Source organism: Agelaius tricolor, unplaced genomic scaffold (genome assembly GCF_023055355.1).
Source record: "Agelaius tricolor isolate 1412-34295 unplaced genomic scaffold, bAgeTri1.0.p SCAF_9, whole genome shotgun sequence".
Lineage (NCBI taxonomy): Eukaryota > Metazoa > Chordata > Aves > Passeriformes > Icteridae > Agelaius > Agelaius tricolor.
In genome coordinates this window covers 45,279,692-45,299,166 of record NW_027269269.1, presented here as the reverse complement: position 1 = coordinate 45,299,166, position 19,475 = coordinate 45,279,692, and the positions used below count along the sequence as shown (strand labels likewise).

The following is a 19,475-nucleotide window of genomic DNA, read 5'->3' as shown; positions in this document are numbered from 1 at the left end:
TCCAGCACATACAAGTTTTTCTGGACTCAAACTGCACTACTCTGTAAAGGATAACATACTGGTAATAGAGCCAGTGTTGCAAATTTGATGGTAAAAGTTCCCACTGGATTCTACTGGATTCTACTGTGTACCAGAGTTTTTTACTTTTTAAGTCTTCAAGCCACCCTAACAACAGCTGAGACATTTTCAATCCACAGGTGCTCCAAAGACAAAAACTGCTGACTAAAAATGTCACTGTCACAGTCTGGCTTGGAATACATAAATAGCTCCAGGGATACATTAAATTTGCAGCCAAAATCAGGTGGCTTTTATCAAGTGCTGTCACACTAAAGACCGGATTATTTGAGAATTTAGGTTTGTGTCCAGATTAAAGATTTTTGCTTGAGATAATCAAGTGATGGAGCCAGGTTTATTTTCATGGTGTCATGACACATTGTAGTGTCTTGACACAATCCCACCTCAATTTCATTTGAAATTTAGGTAGCATGGCAAGTGATACAGACTAAATCAGTAGAAATCTATCAGCCAAAGTGACTGAATTTATTCATGATTTGCTGATTTCCTGATATACAGCAACCTGTTAGAAGGAAAATGCTGCACTTTTTGGTGTATTTAGTGCCATTCCTGTGCTGTCACTTAGAAGAGCTTGGTTTTGTGTTAAGGCATGTCATTTCAAGTCATTCAAGTTGAGTGTTTAAAACCTCATTGTCCAGTGGAAAACAATACTGAAATATATTCTTTAAATCCACAGATGAATGCATATAAATATATTTTATAGTTACTTTAACCTAGGAGCAGAGGGTCTGAGCAAAAGGAAGAACAGGTGGGTTTTTTTTTTTGGAGGGAAGAATATTTTGTGAGAGAGTGTAGAAGAATTAATAGTTCTGTTTAGCAAGTATGAAAATAATTTGTGTTGAAGGATGTGAATTTAAGGAGCATAAAAGCTGCAATGAGGGCCGGTGAACCTCTAGAGAAAATTACAGCTTCTGGAAAGTGTAGAGTATCAAAGGATTCCCCACAGGAAACCAGGGGTGCTGTTCTAAAGGTCCATTTGTCCTTCCTTTCAAATGCAAACTTTCTGTACAGGTGTTTTAGTTGTTGATTTACCCAGAAAGAGAAATTTCTGATTGAATATGCCATCTGAAAGCCAGCTTTACACCCCTTCTTCTTGAAAAATGCTATTGTCTGCATCATTTCAGAAATTACTACTTGTTCAAGAGGATTTTGCACAGTGGAAGATTCCCTAGCATCAGGCTGCAGGTTGTTTATTTCTCTAGATTTTAGGATTTTCCTTTCATGGGGAGGTGTCAGCCCTGTGACAGTAAGGAAATGATAAAGGGAAGGGAATCCGGGGCATTCATGTGCTTGAAACTAAAGAGAGTGGGCTGTACAACCAGTCATCATTAGCAAACTGAACTAAAGGAAACATGAATTTTTAAAACCTCTGATCTCTAAGAGCTTAAAAGAGATGTATCTTTTAAGTTTATATTGTAAAACCAGGGCATAACCAATGGGTGTAGATGAATATAATTGATTTGGTGGCAGATGCACATCAGAAGCTGAGGCTAAACATTCAGTTAAAAAGAGAGAAGCAGGTTATTCTTCACACTTCCAAGGGCTATCCAAAAAGACTTATCAAGGCATCTGGGAATTTTTACACATACACAAAAAAAAATTAGTATAGTGACAACACTATGAAATGTTTTATTCATGGAAGATGTGAACATGAAAGTCAATACAGAAATAATCACGAATTTCATTAGAGGAAATGAGGGAATAGTGATAGGAACTACAAAAAGACGAGAGAAAGCTCTGTGAATGGGCATTACCAGGAACCCAAAACTTTGGGTCAGCATGCTGGAGCAAACACAGAAATGGATCATTCACTTTTTAGATAGAAGGTTCACTGTAACAGCTCAGGAGAAATACCTGGCTGTGGCCTGTTGTACATTGTGGACAGTTCAATAAACACTTCCACTATTAACCAAACTGAACAGAAATGGACAATTGTGGTGGAACAATCAAAATGCCCTTCTATGTTTTATCAGCCCAACACTGTGTTTGATTGTTTGATTCTCATCCCCGCATCCAAAAAAATCACAAACATAAATTGAGCTTAAGAGAAAAAAAAAAAAAGAAGTGATTGAAGAGTCTTCTTTTGGGCTTGAAAAATATTGGCCCAGCTAGTGTGGAATTGAGGAAGGGAAATGGTGGACTCAGTGTCACCATTTGGCATAGCTCTGGTTTCCCACAAACCCCAAAAGAGATGGGCATTCCCAGGAAAAGAAAATTCTGCCATTTTAAGCCCTTTCACCTCCTTCCTAATCTTATTAACATTCTTCTTCATTAATTTTTTTTGTCTAGAATGGCTGCTTTTGGATATTAATAATTCTGAGAATTGCTGTGCAGCCTGGTTGGCAGCTTGAATGCCCCTCTCCTGTCAAGCACTTATAGAGGGTTTTTTTTTTTTAAAGGGTACCAGTAGTGAGTTGGTGTTTAAGTTAAGTACACACTTCAAAAGTGTATCTTCACATTTGGATATCCTTTCAAGAAATAAATGTAATGTCTTGTTCTGCTTCAATTTGGATATGGTGCCACCCTGGGACTGTGCTGGTTGAGCAAAACCTTGATTTGAGTATGCACACTTGACTTGTGCATATTTTAGGTATCTACAAAATATACATAATTTTTCATGAATTCAGAGTTTTTCTGGATTATAAGCACCCAATGCACACAGCAGATCTAGGAGAACTTTTTTTGTGACACCCCATTTTATCTGCCTCCCATGTTCCTAAGTCAATTAGACTTGTATTTTTTAGAGGAAAATTATAACACTCAGTTTGTAATAACTTGGACAGGGCTTATGAATATTTGGGTTTTGCCTTAATTCAGATACATTCCAAAATATTACATGGCAAGTTTTGCTATTTGGAGATAGCAGGCTCTTCTTTGATCATTTTTAAGGGAGAGTACACCAAAGTGAATGATGTGCATTCAGCTAATCCAGTAAGAACAAAAGAAAAAAAGAAGTGCATAGAAAATAATTCTTAGGAGTAACACAAAGAATTGTGTTTGCGATATAAATGAGAATTTTGGAAATATTTTATATATTCAGCTACTGTGAATGACCTCTGCAGAACAGCTAGAATTGCAAAAGCCCCATAATATGTGCATAATGCTGATGTGTCTCTTTGCTGTTTTGCAGGCAGACCAGTAATGATTGTAGTTGAATACATGGAGAACGGATCCCTTGACTCCTTCCTGCGGGTGAGGTGCCATTTTCTGATGACATTTGAATCAGAAACCATTCTAGGTTAAGATTTTAAATCATTTATCACAAATTAATTTCTACATAATGTTATTCATGGATTTCTGGTGAAGAATAGAAGCCTTTTCCCCAGGGTATGTTTCTGAGGTACAGTAATACATTAGAGCATGGCTGGAAAAAAAGATTTAAACTTCAGAATATAATTGATTTCTTCTACAAAAGTAGTTCCTGTATTTAGCAAAATGTATTTCAAATTGTTTTTGTGAAAGAAAAGATAAATTGAAGCATAAATGCCTGGCCTTATGGAAGTGGTTAATTTTTCTCAATCACCTTCAAAAATACTCTGTTATGATTTTTTTGGTTGGTGAAGCGTAGAATATACTCAGTAATTGATTTATAATATTTATGACTACTTGCATTTAACAAATTGAATTAGAAAACAGTTCATGGGTGAATTGTCCTGGCATTAATTAACCCCCAAAGGTCCTTAGTAAACATTAAAGAAGGGCTACAGAAAATGTGAGTAATATGCTGGCAAAATTGTATTTAATTCTTTTTAGAAATGTAAAAGGAAAGGATGACCCGCCTCTGTGAGCTAAACTTATCCTAAAATAATCCGTTTTTAACAGAACCCTTGTCATTTCCATCCTGCAGAATGTTAAATCTGGGCTTGTGGGTAGTCAGGGACCTGTGGGTTTGGGAACTTGTTTGAAAGGTTATCCCAAAGGAGAGATGTTCACCAGGGAGCTGTGGAAATGGTGGCATGAAAATCTTGGTGATGGTGATTGAAGGCTCTTCTGTGGTAGAAGGAGGAAGGAACTGCTTAGAGAAAAAAAGTGAATAAGCAGGAGGGAAAAGCAGCCAGCACTTGAGAAAGATTTACATGAGAGGGGAGAAAGCCATGGAGGCAATACTTGTTGGGAAGAGGGGAAGCCACCAAAGAGCAATTGGAGCAAGGGATACAGTCCTGAGTACAGCAGAGCCACTGGCACAGATACGTCCAGACCCTGATTCTCTTCACTTTTTGGTTTGGATTATTCCATAGTAGTTTTTCTCTGACATTTCTTTGTTGTCCTCCTCACCTACTCTCCCAAATAATTTATTATTTTCCATTGTCAAGACACATGACAGATATCTGTTATGTTGTCAAGAACATACCAGCAGTTTCCTGTGATAATTTGCTGATTTCTCAAAACCAAGTTATTTTTATGGAGCATTTGATATCATCCATGTCTTGGACACTGGGTAGTTTTTAAAAATTACTCCCCCTTCATTTCTGGCTCATGTCTCTGTCCATCTGCAGCACAGGAAACTGCCCCTGATTTGAGTACCTACAGCTTTCCTGCTCTGTGATTTTTCAGCAGTGCCCCAGGAAGATTTGTCTGGGCCTGAAACATTGTCCTGTGCATGTGTGTGTGCATGGAGAATTTCATAGAAGAGAATAGAACCAAGTCCTGAAATAATTCATGAGAGAGAATTACCTTTCTCTGAACTACTCTGGTGTGATATCTATATCCCAGGTTTATTTCACATGCACTCATGTATCAGAACAGTTACTACTTATTAGGATACTTTAATAGAAAGTGGCATCAGCAGAATTATGATGTTACTGTGGAGCAATGATTCTCACATTGCATCAGATATATTTGGAAGCAGAACTGCTGGGGGGAAATGTGAGCTAATAATTTCTGCAGCTGTTTTTCATGTATATTATTTCACAGCTTCAATTCATACTTCAGATATGGGTTATTCTTCTAAAAGGCTTTTTAAATGTACTTTAGATAATATTCAGCATCCCAAAGCACTGTAGATATATGTCAGCATTTCTGTTTATAATTAGTAGAGCAAATGGCTGCAAAGTAACCTATTTAAAAAGAAATCCAGCTGCTTCATTAATAATAGTTGTTTCCTGCAGATATAAGTCCACATTTTTAAAAGCTTTTGTGAAGATACAAAGCAGCAGAGAGGCTTTATCTTTAGCAATCCTAATGAAAGGCGTTCAGTGACTATAACAAATGTTGTGGGATTTGGAAGGGCTTATCGCATAGTCTGTCTTTCTTATTATTTAAAGGAATCAATTGTTCCAGTGCAAAGTGTTTTTACACAGAGGGGGAAAAAGTCTATTTCTCACCTTAAGAAATATTTCCCTACATACCACAACCAGCAAAAATTCCCCAGCACATCCCTCCATCTGTCTTTCTCCAAAAGCCTGCAAAAATGGGTCAGTCTTACAAATTCAAAGTGAGATTCTGAGGTGACCCATGTGAGGGTATTCCAGAGGAAGAATTCTATTTGCCATCACCCTCCTCACAGCTGTGGTGGGATATTTGCTTTCATGCCAGTACAGGTTGTGCCACGAATCAGAAGCCTTCCCCCACCCTTTAATCTCTCATCCCTAAAATCTAAAAAGCCTTTACTCCTTGCTTTAGAGACAGCAGTGCCCACTTTCTGCTATTTGTATGGATTTAATAGCAAGCTCAGCTGAATTACGTCTTCCCCACAAAGTATTCTGTATGCTGGCTGCTAACGCTGAGCTTTTGGGTAAAAAACATTGGCATGGATTTGCAATATGAAGCTGCTTCAGAGATATTCTGAAGTGGGAAGGCATCAGCTAATTAGAACTAATTTTGTAAGATGATGGTAATTAATTTCAGTGATTGTGCTTCATCAGACATCCTAAATTGCTGGATACACTTGACACTGAATTCTCCTCAGAAATACTGCATTATTTTTGCAATTATATAAAACACATTTACAAAAGATGAAACTTAGTTTTTTGTGGTATTGTTTGGAAGCTTTTTATCATATAAGATTGAGACATGTAAGTTAATCATCCCAGAAAAGTAGACCTGAAATTTGCCATCAATGAAACAATTGTTTGACCAGAAATGAGGTTCATGAGGCTTCATTTCTGGTAACACTTGGAGAGTTTTCTCTGAAAAAGGATGTGGGTTTCCAGCTAAGCATTTCCTTAGGGGCTAGAAGCCTCTTCCAGCATTACACCAACAGCTTCCAGACAGAGGAAATCTCTGCTTGGAAAGAAAGTGGCTATCCCTTGGGAATTGAGGAGACACAGGTAAAATTTCCTGTTAGCACACGCAGATTTTGGATAGGGCTCATTGTCATTGTGTTTTACCTGCCTGTGTCATGGAGATCTCAGCAATCCTTTATTCTGCAGGCATATGAGGCAAATAATAAAGGCAAGAAGGGTTGAAAGGGCAGGTCTCTGTATTGACAGAAAGATGTTAGTGATTAGACAGGGCAGTTGCAGTCAGATGTGTTTGCTCAGGCTTGTGGATACAGGCTGCAGAAGAGACAAGAAAGACAACCAGGAGATGCAGAATAACCACAAAGTAGAGGAAAAAAAGCTGAAAACCCACAAAACCTTTTTAGCAAGCAGTTTGGCAGTTTGCCCTGCTGTGGGTTGGAGATGGCTGTTAGACCCAAGCCTATGAGATGATTGCAATAATTCCTACAAAAGTCCTTTCCCAAAGGTTGGTTTTTTCTCCCCAATGCACCGTCCCCCACTCAGCCCACTCTCCAAGCCTGTGCCTCACAGATTCATGAGGCTATTCAGATTACAATCTCATCTGCTCCATTTTGTTTTCACAGCCATTTAAGGGGTCGTTCTTGGCTAAAATAATTGGATTTAGCATCACATGGAGAGGAACAGGGTGGTTAGGAGGTGAGGTGGCTTCTTGGGAAGAATGATTCCTGGAGAGCTCTGAGCTGGCTGTGGTCCGTGCTCACCTCCTCATGCACCAGGCAATGTGGGCATGGATTTAAACACAGAAAAGGAACATGTCTGGAAGCTGCCTTTTGGAGGAGGTTTGTGGTTGGCTACACAGAATCACATAAAATGAACAAAAAAGAGTATCACCAGAATACTGAACTTCTTTCAGTATTTTTCTGCAGCTGCAGACTACCAGAGTAGGTTCCTGCTCAGTGTCCAAGGTGTGCTGAATAGACAGAGATATTTAGGTTTGAAAGAAGCTTCAGTCTTCCCCAGTTTTGTGAAACTCAGAGCTGTAAAAGGAAGGGATGCATTTACCTGGGGTAATCACAGCACCACCTTGCTTTCTTCATTTTTGCTATTTGCCATTGTAATTCTTCTCTTCTACTCAAGACTGGTGCTGATGGATTTCCATTCACCTCAGAAAATTAAAATACTTGTAGAAAAAAGTTAGATTTATATACAGGCAAGCATAGTAAGTGAAAATGCTGCCACAGTTTTGGTTTTTTTTTCTTTCTGAGTCTATAAGAAATAAGCTTAATTGCCTTAGAGCACCAGCTGCAGCAGACTGTACAGCAAATGAAACCCTGGAATTCAGCTTTAATCCCACAAGGCTGGCCTAGCAGAGGCTAAGATAAGTGTTACTAGACAGAGAAAATATTGTGATATATTGCTGTGTCTTGCAGTAATCGTTATGAAGTTATTCTCAGAGCAGCTTTGCCATCACACTCACCCTTTTTTCAGCTACAGTTTAGATGCTGTGGCAGACACATTTAGCAAGTTTGGGGGGAAAGTGAGAGAAGACAAAAATGAACACTTGCAGCAAATTCTGTGAAACAGTGTTGTAAAGTGTGTGTTGTATATCCATCTAACATGGCCTCACCAGACAGAGTAGGCTGTGGGGGAAAGAAAGCCAGATGGCCTTCTCTAAGTTTAATGGTTCCTGTTATTATTTATCTGCATTCAGAGAGGCAAAAACACTGGAGCTCATAACTAATATTCCTTCTTTTGCTTTCCCATGCAGTATTCTTGGGCACTTTAATTTATTGGAGGCACGTTCCTTTCCTGGCAGGATAAAGGTGGCATTTTGCTTTCAAAAATCAGTCTGTAAAAGAGAAAACATGCACTGGGAACCTGGAAGCTGCTGATACTTTTTTCATTTTTTTTTACACTAAAATTGAATTGAGCAATTAGAAAGTGAATTTGAAAGACTACATTACCTTAATAGTGAAATTGTAAGCAGCATATATTTAAGTGAACTAAGATGGCACTGAGAAGGTGTCGCTGATGCTACAGTGCCAGCATTTGTTCTCAAGCAATGTTTTACCCTCCTAAAAGGATGTATGAAACAGCATTTCTGATGCTATTGTGGGAATTTACTGTAGAAATGCTGGGTATTTTTAATATGTAGATATTCTTACTTAGACATTAAATACTGTAGATATTCTTAGCACTGAGCAGCAAGAAATTTTTTACAAATAGTCTTGTATTTGAAGGCAAAAAGAATTTGAAAGGTAATGTGGACTCTCTCAGTATGCTCTTTATGAATTTGTCAAGAATGAGAAATCAGAAGATCAGAACAGAGCCAGTGTCTTTTAAATGAAGGGATTTTGAATGTCTTTTAGAAGAGAGGAAAAAAGAAGCCAAGAAATTACAGGCCAGTCAGCTTAATGTCAACTGCTGTAAGATTTCTGGAACAAATTATCAAACAAAGTCTAAGCATCTTAAAGATAACAGCGAGATAAGTGTGAGCCAACATGGATTTGTCAAGAACTAATTCTGTCAAACAGATCTGGTTTCCTTTTGTAGCAGGGCTCAGGCTTTGTGGCTGTGGGAGAAGCAGTTGATCTCATAAACTTTGGCTTCAGTAAGGCTTTAAAACTCTCTCTAAAACATGAGATGCTTGTGAGCAGCCAGAGAAATATGATTTTCATGAAATTTCTGCTACATTCTGTGTGGAGGGAATGGAATTTGGATGGGAAGAAGTATGGGGTAGGGCTGTCCTGCACTCTGTGTAGGATCACTCATTAGCATTTAAAATGAACTAAAGTAATTAGAAATTGAATTAATGGAATCTATTAATAATAATTGAGTCTGCATAGAGCTCTGTCAACAGTTGAATGAAGAGGAAATTATCAGCTGATCTCATTTAGTACCAAAAATATAAACTTCAGTGTGACACACATGATAGCTTGAAGCACGAGTTACACTTCCAAGAAATACCAAGCTGCAACTTGAATTTTGGAAGATTTATCTTAACAAAGTCCCACCATTTACTTTGCACTACTGTGCAACTAAATCTTAACTAAACTGTAACAATAAATGCATAGCAAAAATTGCATCTTTCACCCAGTGACCAGTAGGAAGTGTCAGTGGTGAATATGATCTAAGTTAAACACACACACACACTATTTTCAGTGCTGTTCTCCATCTAAAATGAGATCTAAATAATCTGCAGGAAAATTTTTAGACTTGTAGTAAATCCTGCACAGAGGATAAAGGCCTAAAAATGTTCTGAGTCATTTGGCACATAAGGAAGTGGATTTTGGAATTGATGGAACTCCAGAAAAACATATAGAAAAATCCAGTGGCCACACCTCCAAAAGATTACTTGGTAGTGAAATGGAAAAAACCTTCTGAGGAAGAAAAATTCCACAGGCTTGAAGAAAAGCACTAAACTGGGCACCGGGGCTGAAAACTGAAGGGAAAAACGCAATGGGAGAAAGTCTGGATATCCTCCTTCTTCCCCTACAGTAACGGAACCTCTTCAGCAGCCCATTATTAGTCCTCTTGAAAGGTCTGTAACATGAGGAGAATATTTCACTTACATGAGGTTCTTAAAAGCAAATTGTAGCTGAATAAAAATAATTTTTTCAGGGCCTTTTTATGGACTGCTTAAATGCAGGAGCAGCTATTCAGATATTGCATCTATACCCAGCTGTTGAGAAAAGTTTATTTAGAAAAGCCATCAAAGCTTGATTAAAATTTAATGGGATGATAGGATAAATGTGGTGAGTCCACTGAGGTCTGAATTGCTGCCAGTATTGATTAACACCCTTAACAGCCCAATGGGAATCCTATCAAAAACATATTTCAAATCTAAGCTATGGGAATAAAGCCCTGGGTAACAACCATGCTATCCGTCAGATGAGTGTTTTATTTCCCTATGTGCCAAGTGAATGAAACAAAATAGAGGAAAGTTGCCAAAGGATTGTACCTGGGGGCTTGAAAAATGCTGAAAATATGAGGTCAGATTCTACCTGCTATAATTTCATCAACCTAGCTGAATTTTCCAAAGGTTAAATATAGCTCATAGTCTGTATCCTGATCAGCTTACATCAAAAATTTTTTGATGCATTGAATGATAAGTTTATAGAATGTAAGGGGATACAGCTGGCATGGAAACTGATGCACAAGTGATTACAAAGAGACTTGATTGAGAAAAGACTTCTGCTGACAGTAAAAATGTAGTTGGTCCAACTGCAAGGCTGGCAGTGAAAAAATATAAAACTCTGCATGAGAAAAGAGAGAGGAGAACAGATGCAGTAGAGGATTCTGAGAAACATACAGAGGGAGAAGGAGGACAGAATAAAATTGCAGCTGGTACGTTAGCAGGTCTGTCATTTCTTGAACAGTGAAGATAAGAAGCTTTAACTTTTTGTGTCAAGGCAGAATCCCAAAAAAACTTGAAAGAACAATGGAGAGAATAGCAAAAGCATGAGATTGTTTTAAAGTCAGGCATTACAGCTATACTGGTAAGGTAAGTACTGAGACTTGGGAAAAGCAGACAAAAGGTTATGTTTTATGAAAAATCAGCCAAGCATGGTGTAACTTTGAAAGAGCAGAAATTAAAAAAGGAAGGAGTGAATGCTTGCAATCCAAGAAGACAAAAGGTTAAGGGAGGTGCTGCAGATGACTCAGGTTTGTTGAAAAAATTGAGCTGTAAAGGAGGAGGTAAAATATAGAGGTTTGAGGGGTTGGTTTAGTTTGGTGCTTTGTTGTGGGGGTAGAGAGGGGCATGAATGGTCGTTTTGCAAAACTCAGGTAGCACCTTGTTCCAAATCCTAATTCTACAGTTAGCTGAAAAAAGTAATCCATACATGGTAAGTGTGAAGAGTACTAACTGTTGACAGCTACCTTTCTAATTTTTAATCAATTGAACAATTAGAATTATTAAATAAAAGGCAAACCCAGAAATCCCATGTGGCCTCATTACAAAAATATTGTCTAGAATTCCGGTCCTTCCTTCACAGGAAGCAGCTTAAAGTAGTTAAGAATACAATCTGTCTCTCTTTGCTTAACTGCTGGATGGAATGAGTTTATTGAAAACACCTGTCACTGGTACTTTAGGACTCATGGAAGTTGTGTTTTGAGCCTCAGCTGAGTGTCCTCTGCAGAACCAGGTGCTCATCTGTGGCCTTGATGGTGATGAGGAAGGAGGATGTGGCCTCCTTTGGGAGAGCTGCCTCCACTTTGGAGGAGATTTTAGACAGAAAAGCTTTACTGCCCTGATATAAGACACTCACACATTCGAGGGGGGGAAATTGCTCTGAATCAGTTGTAAATAGCTGGCTTCAAAGTGTCATTAAATGTGCTTTCTTGGGAGGTGGCTGTTGTGTTTGGAATGGCTCCTTCAATACCAGTGTTGCTGAGACATATAATAAGCCAGTGAGGTCATCTAGCTGACAAGGTGTGTTTATATCCTGCTTTTACCATTTTCTTTCTGATTTTTGTTGTAGTCTTTAAATGTTCATATCCTGACTAGCTGTATACAGGCCCCAAATCATTGAATCATTATGGGAATGCTGAAATACTTTGCTGACCAGGGATAAAGCTAAGCATAGTTTAGCCTGTTGCTTTGCTGAATCTAATGAATTTGCTGAACTTCCTATAAGCTTCTCCCCTATAAAAAAAAATCTTGCTTAAATGTATGAGCTAAGCAATAGAAGTGTGCTGAATGCTGATCAGAACTTATTATTTGTCTGTAGCCCAATGCTAGAAGTGTTGAAAGAGAAAATGGAAGGGTAACTTGTTTGCAGGAGTTGTTTTTGTTTGGCTGTTCCTGTGAACATAAAAATCCTCGGGTCACTGAATAATCCATGAGAAGCTAAATGTCTGCCAGTTTAGGTCACTATAAAAATACTCCTGCAAGCAGTCTGCTGTGAATGGTAGAGAGGGCAGGTCTAAACAAGGCAGGGAGCCTGCAGTCACATTTCTGTGCAGGTCCCCACTGCCACATAATTCAGGAGCTGTCTGAAGCAGGACATAGAGAAATGTTAACTTTGATGCTGCAGATGGAGAAACTGAGGCCCAGCAAGGCTGCCCAGCTGGGCAAGCACAATTAATGGCACAACTCCTATTTACAGTAGATTTCAGAAGGTGTCAAGCAGTTTAATGCATTCATGGGTCTCAGTTTAACCTTAATCTGCCTGTAAAATTTTGGCAAAGCTGAATTCCTGAATTCCACCCCATTTGATATAGTGTTTAGAGATTAGGTATAAGGTGCACAAGCAGCCTGAGCTAAAGCCCCAAAATTTTTTTCAGGTTATTTTGGGTTTTTTGGTTTTTTTTTCCCCAAAAAATACCATGAAAGTGAGTACCTCAACAGCAGTACCTCAATGCAAACAGACAAGGCTGAGACAACAAAAAGAGAATTCTTTGTTTCCTGAGGCCATAGGTGAAGAAATTTATGTCCTTTCTCATTCTTGTACTAAAAATAGTGTTGGGGGAAAGTGTTCATAGTAACCAAGTATGAAAGCAATTAAATGTTGTCAGTAGGAAGACTGTGAAATGTGTGAAAATGTGGAGGAAAGGGGGAGAAGCTGCACAATGAGAGATGTGATGGGATGTACTGCCAAGCAACTTAAGTCCTTGAAAAAACAAGCTTGCAAGTGGGCAGCTTTTGAATGCAATCACAATAAGTTCCTAAAATTCGTGAAGCAGAAGTGTTTTAAATCAGAGCTGTGGTTGGTATCACTGGGACGAAACAAAGGGAAGTAGCTGAGCTGTTTCTCCCCTTGCAGAAGCACGACGGGCACTTCACAGTGATCCAGCTGGTGGGAATGCTGCGGGGCATTGCCTCTGGCATGAAGTACCTGTCGGACATGGGCTACGTGCACCGGGACCTGGCGGCGCGCAACATCCTGGTCAACAGCAACCTCATGTGCAAGGTCTCCGACTTTGGCTTGTCACGGGTGCTGGAGGACGACCCCGAAGCTGCCTACACCACAAGCGTGAGTTTCTTATCTAATTTCAGCAGCTGATTGCCTGGTGCCTCTTCTATTCTCTCGAGTTTTGTGTTGTTGGAATGGTTCCTGAGATACTAAAAAGTCTTTTTTCCCAGCCCTGCAGTCGAAGAAGAAGTTGGTTCTCAAGGTTGTTTATTTTCTCTTATCTAATACATTCTTTCTCTGTGGAGGTCTGTCTGACAGGTCAGGTTGAGGCACACTGACCACCCTCTGGGCAGTGTTAGTTTTTTATCCTAAGAGCTAGGTGTACATTATTTACAATAATTTTCCAATACCTATCACCTGTGTTAGACAGTGTGTCTCTATTCTAAACCATGGAGGACAAGATGAAAGGACACGCCCAGATTCCTCCGTCTCTTGAACCTCCATTCTAAACTCCCAAAATTCTACTTTTTCACCCTTCATAAATTCACTATCATTCTATTCAAACACTTGTGGCTTGTAAATCTTCACACAAAGCTGGTAATTGTTTCTATGGGTTAAAATCGAAGGCACAGGTGTCTTTGACTCCATGCCAAGGTCTCTGAGCCCCCTGCCAGGGTCTTGAGCCCTCCAGGGCAGCCAGAGCAAAGTTCTGGGTTCTGACAATATTCCAGTTTCAGATTTGCCTGTGCCACAGGAAGAACAGTTGGAATTGCTGTTGTTCCCTTCTCAGTCATGTGATTCAGCAAACGCACTGGCAGTGCTTAAGGAAGTTGTTTTGATTTTTGGCTAAGGAATGTGTTAATAAACTTTGGCAAAAGTTTATTTTAAGCAAATGTGCAAGTATAAGTGGGAGACCTTTTTCATTCTTTCTGGTTTTGTTGGCTGTGGAGGCTCTTTCCCCATGTTGTTTCCTCTTCTGGCAATTTGTGTTCCTTTACAGGGATATGTTTGTAAAAGAGGTGGGAGATGAGAGAATCTTACCAGCTTTTCTGTTAGAAGCATACTGCCAATGCAAGCCTTGCATTCATATATTAGAATTTCAATTTCATTTCACTGAAGTTTATCTTCTAGCAGGACATGTAGGACCTTCTTTGCATGGTTTAGGTCTCAGCTTATTAATACTTAATTCCTGGGAAAATGGGATTTGGGTGAGGGGAGTTGGGGTGGGTTATTTTGGTTTGTGGTGTTGTAGGGTGGTTCCAGTGAGGCAAAATATTCTTGAACGTGAAGAAGACAAATGACAAGTCCCAATACACCATTTTTCCTGATACCAAACTGCATTTCAGATGCAATTATTATCACAAGAGTTAATTGCAAGCTGAGGTTTTAGTAACTTTCACTTCTATCATTTAAACTATTTCAGAGGCAAAGTGCGTTCTCATTACTACTCTCACAAAATGTGCAGAGTTTGTATATTCCCATGATAGGGCACAGTGACAGAATTGTAATAGAGAAGATAAATGAACATTAAATAATTTATTTTACCCTTTTTTTTTCTATTCCACTTTAAAAAGTGATGTATGGCCAAAACAAGGAACTCATCTAATTTCTCTGTACTGCAGTAGGTATTGTGGTGCATCTGCTGAATTCAATTAAGATATTGTAATGGGATTTTAGATATTATATATATATATATGTAGAATATATATTTACTTTTAGTTTAGGCCTAAAATAGAGGTGTTATGATAATTTTGCTGCAACTTCCATTTCTTAGAAGTTCTACACAGAACTGCAAGCTGACTTAAAGGAAAACAAGTCACTTTACAAGGTTTTCTATTGGTTTTAATATGCCAGCTAGGGTAAAAAGGACCCCAGATTTTACTTTTAGCAGAGATTTCCTTCATTTAGTTCTCAAAACCTGTTTTGCTTCACACTGCTTCTTAGCAAGAGGCTTGAAAGGGAAGATGAACATGGCTGCAGCTGAGCAGGTTCTCACATGAGGGCTGAGGCTGGCTAATGGCCCTTGTGAGGAGCTCAGCTGGCACCAAGTGCCCCATGACAGAAGTCAAGTGACAATCTCAGCTCTGAGCAAGGATAATGGCCCCAGCTGGTGCCAGGCACTGGGAATGGCCGGGCAGCTCCTCTCCCAGTGAGGTACAGGGAAGATACCAAATGAGAATTGGAGGCTTTCAGCTATTATTTATCCTGTCATTTTCTGCTGGATACTGACACAGAACAATTAGCTTTACAGAGCAGTTAGTGCCTGTCCTGGTCATCATTGCTAGAGCTGCTTTTAATCAGGATGTGTGTGCTGTGAAAAACACAAATAGTGCCATGACATATTCCTTTTTTCCTTTTTCTGTGCTGAAGGACTTCCTTGAAATGTAGAACAGGCTTTGTTGAAATGCTCCCTGTTTTCCTTTTCACCCAAACATGAGAGCCTGGTGTAGGTGTAGAACTCAGGAGTGCCTCAGAGTCACAGCTCCACCCTGCCAAGGCTGCAGCCAGGTGCTGGACCCCCAAATGCTGCTGGGCAGGTGCTTAGGGCATGTCCAGCAGGAGGGGATGTCACAGAGGCTGATGGCAGAGGCAGGTCCCTGTGGCAGCCAGGCATCCAAGGTGAATCTGTTTTGACCATGAACCCCCCAAAGAAGATCAAAAAGCTTTGAAACTAAGGTGGAGAAATGCTGTGTGCCATTATGACATGAACAAAAATCTTTGTAAATGGGAAGAGTTCAAAGCAACAGAGTCAGGTGTAAGGGAAATGAAGAGCATTTCAAATCACTTATTCCTTCAACTCCAGCTTTCCTGTCCTTGCAGGTGGGTCATCACACACTGACTGTTTTAGTCACTGTGGCAGAGCCTGCCCAGTTCTTCCTGTCACCTGTGGTCCTTGGGAAGTGTCCTTCCCTCATTCCTGAGGGCAGACTGACAGCTGCAGTCCATGTGCTGTGTCACACTCACACTGTATGAACTGGGGACAGCCAGATTTCTGTGGGATGCTCTTGCCTTCTATGGGCTCCATCCCTGGGGTCTTGTTCCCCTGAGCAAATCCAGCAGATTTCTCTCTAGGAACACTCAGCAGGAAGTCAAAAGCCCTGTCAGTTTTTAAAAGGACTCAGCACAACTCTGACCAAAATAGGGTGGGGACACAAAGAAGGAAAGATTTGTCACAATGCCTGGGGAGGACTCAGGGAAAGCTTTCATGGTAACAGAAGGGACAAGAAGCCCACCCTGGGTGCCAAATCCTCCTGCAGCTCTCACTGCCCATCACTTTGGCACTGACCTTTTTCCCCCTCATGAGCATCTTCCCAACAGCAGGCCATGTGTATTCCTGGAGGATTTTATAGCAACTCTTTAGCTCCATACTGTTTTCAACATGTGACGGTTAAACCCTCAGTGTTCTCTCAAAGATTCTAGTGATTTTAGAATTCATGTTTCCCATCCACAGAGATTTTTATTGATAACAACGCTGTATCTGTAACTGCAAGAAATCCACAGAGTGAGTCTGCATATTGAAGAATAGTATTTTAGCCTCACATCTCCCTGTACAGCACTGTCAGTGCTCAGAGGAAACTGATTATTTTATCTTCCCCTTTTTGTCTTAGTCCTGGTGTCAGAAACTGAATGGTAGAATTGGATGTTTTCCTTGGAAATTATCTACAATACACTGTAAGCCAAAAATAGACTTTTATATCTATGATGCAGTGGCCAATTATTGTGTGAGCGTGTTTTTTTTTTTTTTTCCTTCCAGCCTATTGAGACAAAGGATGTAAATATGTCTTTGATGAGAGGGTTTTTAGGAAATAAAATATTGATTCCTGTTTGTTACCTGGAATCAAAAAAATTTACAGCAAGATACCGTTTTAGAATAGAAAGGAGCAATTAAAAGCCAGGAAAATTTGACTCCAAATCTTTGTGTTCCAGATTGATGAGGAAAAGATAAGGCAAACTTTGGGATAACTGAGTACTGTGTGGGTTTTGCCTTTGGAGACAAAACTTTCATTTTTAGTAATGGTTTCCAAGAAAACAGTTAGTCATAAAAGGACATTTCTAGTATATAAACAGGCATTTCTGTCTGTACAGAGGACATTTAGGCTCTTGCATTCCTGCTTTTAGATAGACTGTGCTAGTTGTTGTAGATTCATTTAGTTTAAAATATGGTCAGGGTTCACATATATTTTAAAAGGAATCACATTGCCCCAGAATAACTCTTTACATAGAGCAAAATATTTATAATCAGAACAGAATTTGTGGCACTACTGCAAAAGGGACTAAACTGGTGTTTCTCTTACAGGTGACACCTTAATAGTCTGCATTAAATCTGATTTTTAGCAAGACAAAAAGCTGCTGCAGACAGAATTATATGATAAAGAAATGTATTCTAGATTTCTTTTATCAGCTTTATTTCTGAATATATTCTGAATTCATTCATTCAGCCTTACCATATGAAATATTTTCTTCTTCCCATAGTAGTAGTTAGAGAGTTGATTTATTACATTTTATTTCCTGAATCACTTTGTAAACTTTATGGGTGATTCTTCTCAAGCCAGTTGAGTGAAATAACACATCCAGGAAGATTTCAGACTTATTAGACTCATTAGAGGAGCAAAGATTGATGCCATTAATCTTTATAAATACTAGCAAATAGCAAAACTTTGGGGGGATCAGGATGAGACATTCATATTTTTTGACTTTGATATATACTTTCCACATTACAAGACACTTTCAGATTTCCCTGAGTGGAACAGAAGTAATAGGTTTGGGGAGAGAAGGTTTAATCTGCTGAAAAGTAAAACAAGATGCAAATGATTTTCCAATTAATTTGAGATGTTAAACAATAGTTTCTGAACAAACTCTGTGTTATTGCAAGCATATTGCCTAGGTATTTACTTAGGATTAGAATTAATCATGGATTGTAGAGTAAATTGGTTATTGGCAACCATTGAGAAAAAGAAGCTGCAAAGGTCTGCATTAACCTGTTTTCTTAAAACTCATTGGTGACCTAAGGTTGAGCACAAAAGGTGTCAACTCTTTAACTCCTTGTGTAACACAACATGAAGGGTCTGGAGCACCAGTCTGATGAGGAGGGGCTGAGGGAGCTGTGGAGGCTCAGCCTGGAAAAAAGGAGGCTCAGGGGGGACCTTATTGCTCTCCAGAACTCCCTGAAAGGAGCCAGGTGGGGTTCAGCCTCTGCTCCTGGTGACAGAGTGACACAATGACAGTGACAGAATGAGAGGAAACATCAAGTTGCTCCAGGGGAGGTTTAGATTGCATGTCAGAAAAATAAAATATGCTCTCAAGGGTACTGTGTGAGATTATAATATTATTTGCCAGACTAGAGCTACAGACCTCAGTGGGATCCCAAAGGGGCTGTGTTTGGATAGGTCACTTGGTGCCATCATGCCACATCAGGATTCTTGTGCTCTTGGGCAGGAATCCAGCTGCTACTGCCAGTCCCCAGGCACTGCAAGTCCCTGCCCTTAGCTGGGCACCACCCTGCTGAGGGCAGAGGCTTGCTTTTAACTGCAGTGTAACAGCAGGAATTCCTCTGCTGGGTCTCTCACATCAGTATTTTGAAGAAGAGAGTAAATATCTCAGAATGTGGGCAGGAAGCAAGTTCAAAAGAGCTGTGCTGATGTGCCCAGTTGTGAGAATTGCAGTAACTGGTTTTAACGTGTGTGATGGGGTTTGTGTCCACTGGTGGTGAGATCAGCCACCTACCCATGAGTGCCAGCTTCAGCTGGATCCATTCCCTCTCTCAGAGGACGCCTGGGGCTGGAGACTCTGCATGTGCCCTCTTCAAGCCTCTGTCATCTGCTGTGGTGACCTGGGCAGAGCATCCTCAGGCACAAGTAGCCAACAGGTGAAGGAGTGTCTTGGAAAAAAAGACTTTTTGCCTATTGAGCTGTACCAGTGTGAGGTTGATGACTTTTAATTAGTAGCTGTGTGTTTAAAAGTAACAGGAGTCCCAAACTGAGCCATTCAGTGCAAGGTGTGATGCTTGCTATTTATTTTATTTATTTTTGTTGTTTGTAGCGGCCCCTGAAGATGAAAATATGTGACAAAATTTAAACATTTGGAAACATTAATTTTCAAATTCTGTCCTCAGCTTTTATCCAGCTGTGATCCCAAGTTCATCCAAGAGTTTTTCTAGTTTATTTAACCCTCCTTAAATTTAGTAATAGAAACAAACAGGCTATAAAAGATCACAACAAAGGCAGACCCTTAGGAGGAAGGTCCCAGGACAGGAATGAAACATAAATGTAAAATTAAACTCTCTCCATGTTTTGTCAAACTTTGCATTTCTGTGAGTACTCACTTCCACAGTCATTTGAGTTTTGAGAATGCATACAAAAAA

The 19,475-nt window shown here is 39.6% G+C and overlaps 1 protein-coding gene across 6 annotated transcripts in view; it reads left to right on the top strand.

The window, feature by feature from the left end:
• The window catches only part of EPHA6 (EPH receptor A6), a 374,179-nt gene that overhangs the window by 310,569 nt on the left and 44,135 nt on the right, over positions 1-19,475 (top strand). For all 6 annotated transcript variants that reach the window (XM_071433800.1, XM_071433802.1, XM_071433798.1 and 3 more), the window contains 2 exons: positions 3,206-3,267; positions 13,025-13,234. In XM_071433800.1, coding sequence (XP_071289901.1) covers positions 3,206-3,267; positions 13,025-13,234 — 272 coding nt within the window. The remainder of the gene's footprint in view (positions 1-3,205; positions 3,268-13,024; positions 13,235-19,475) is intronic.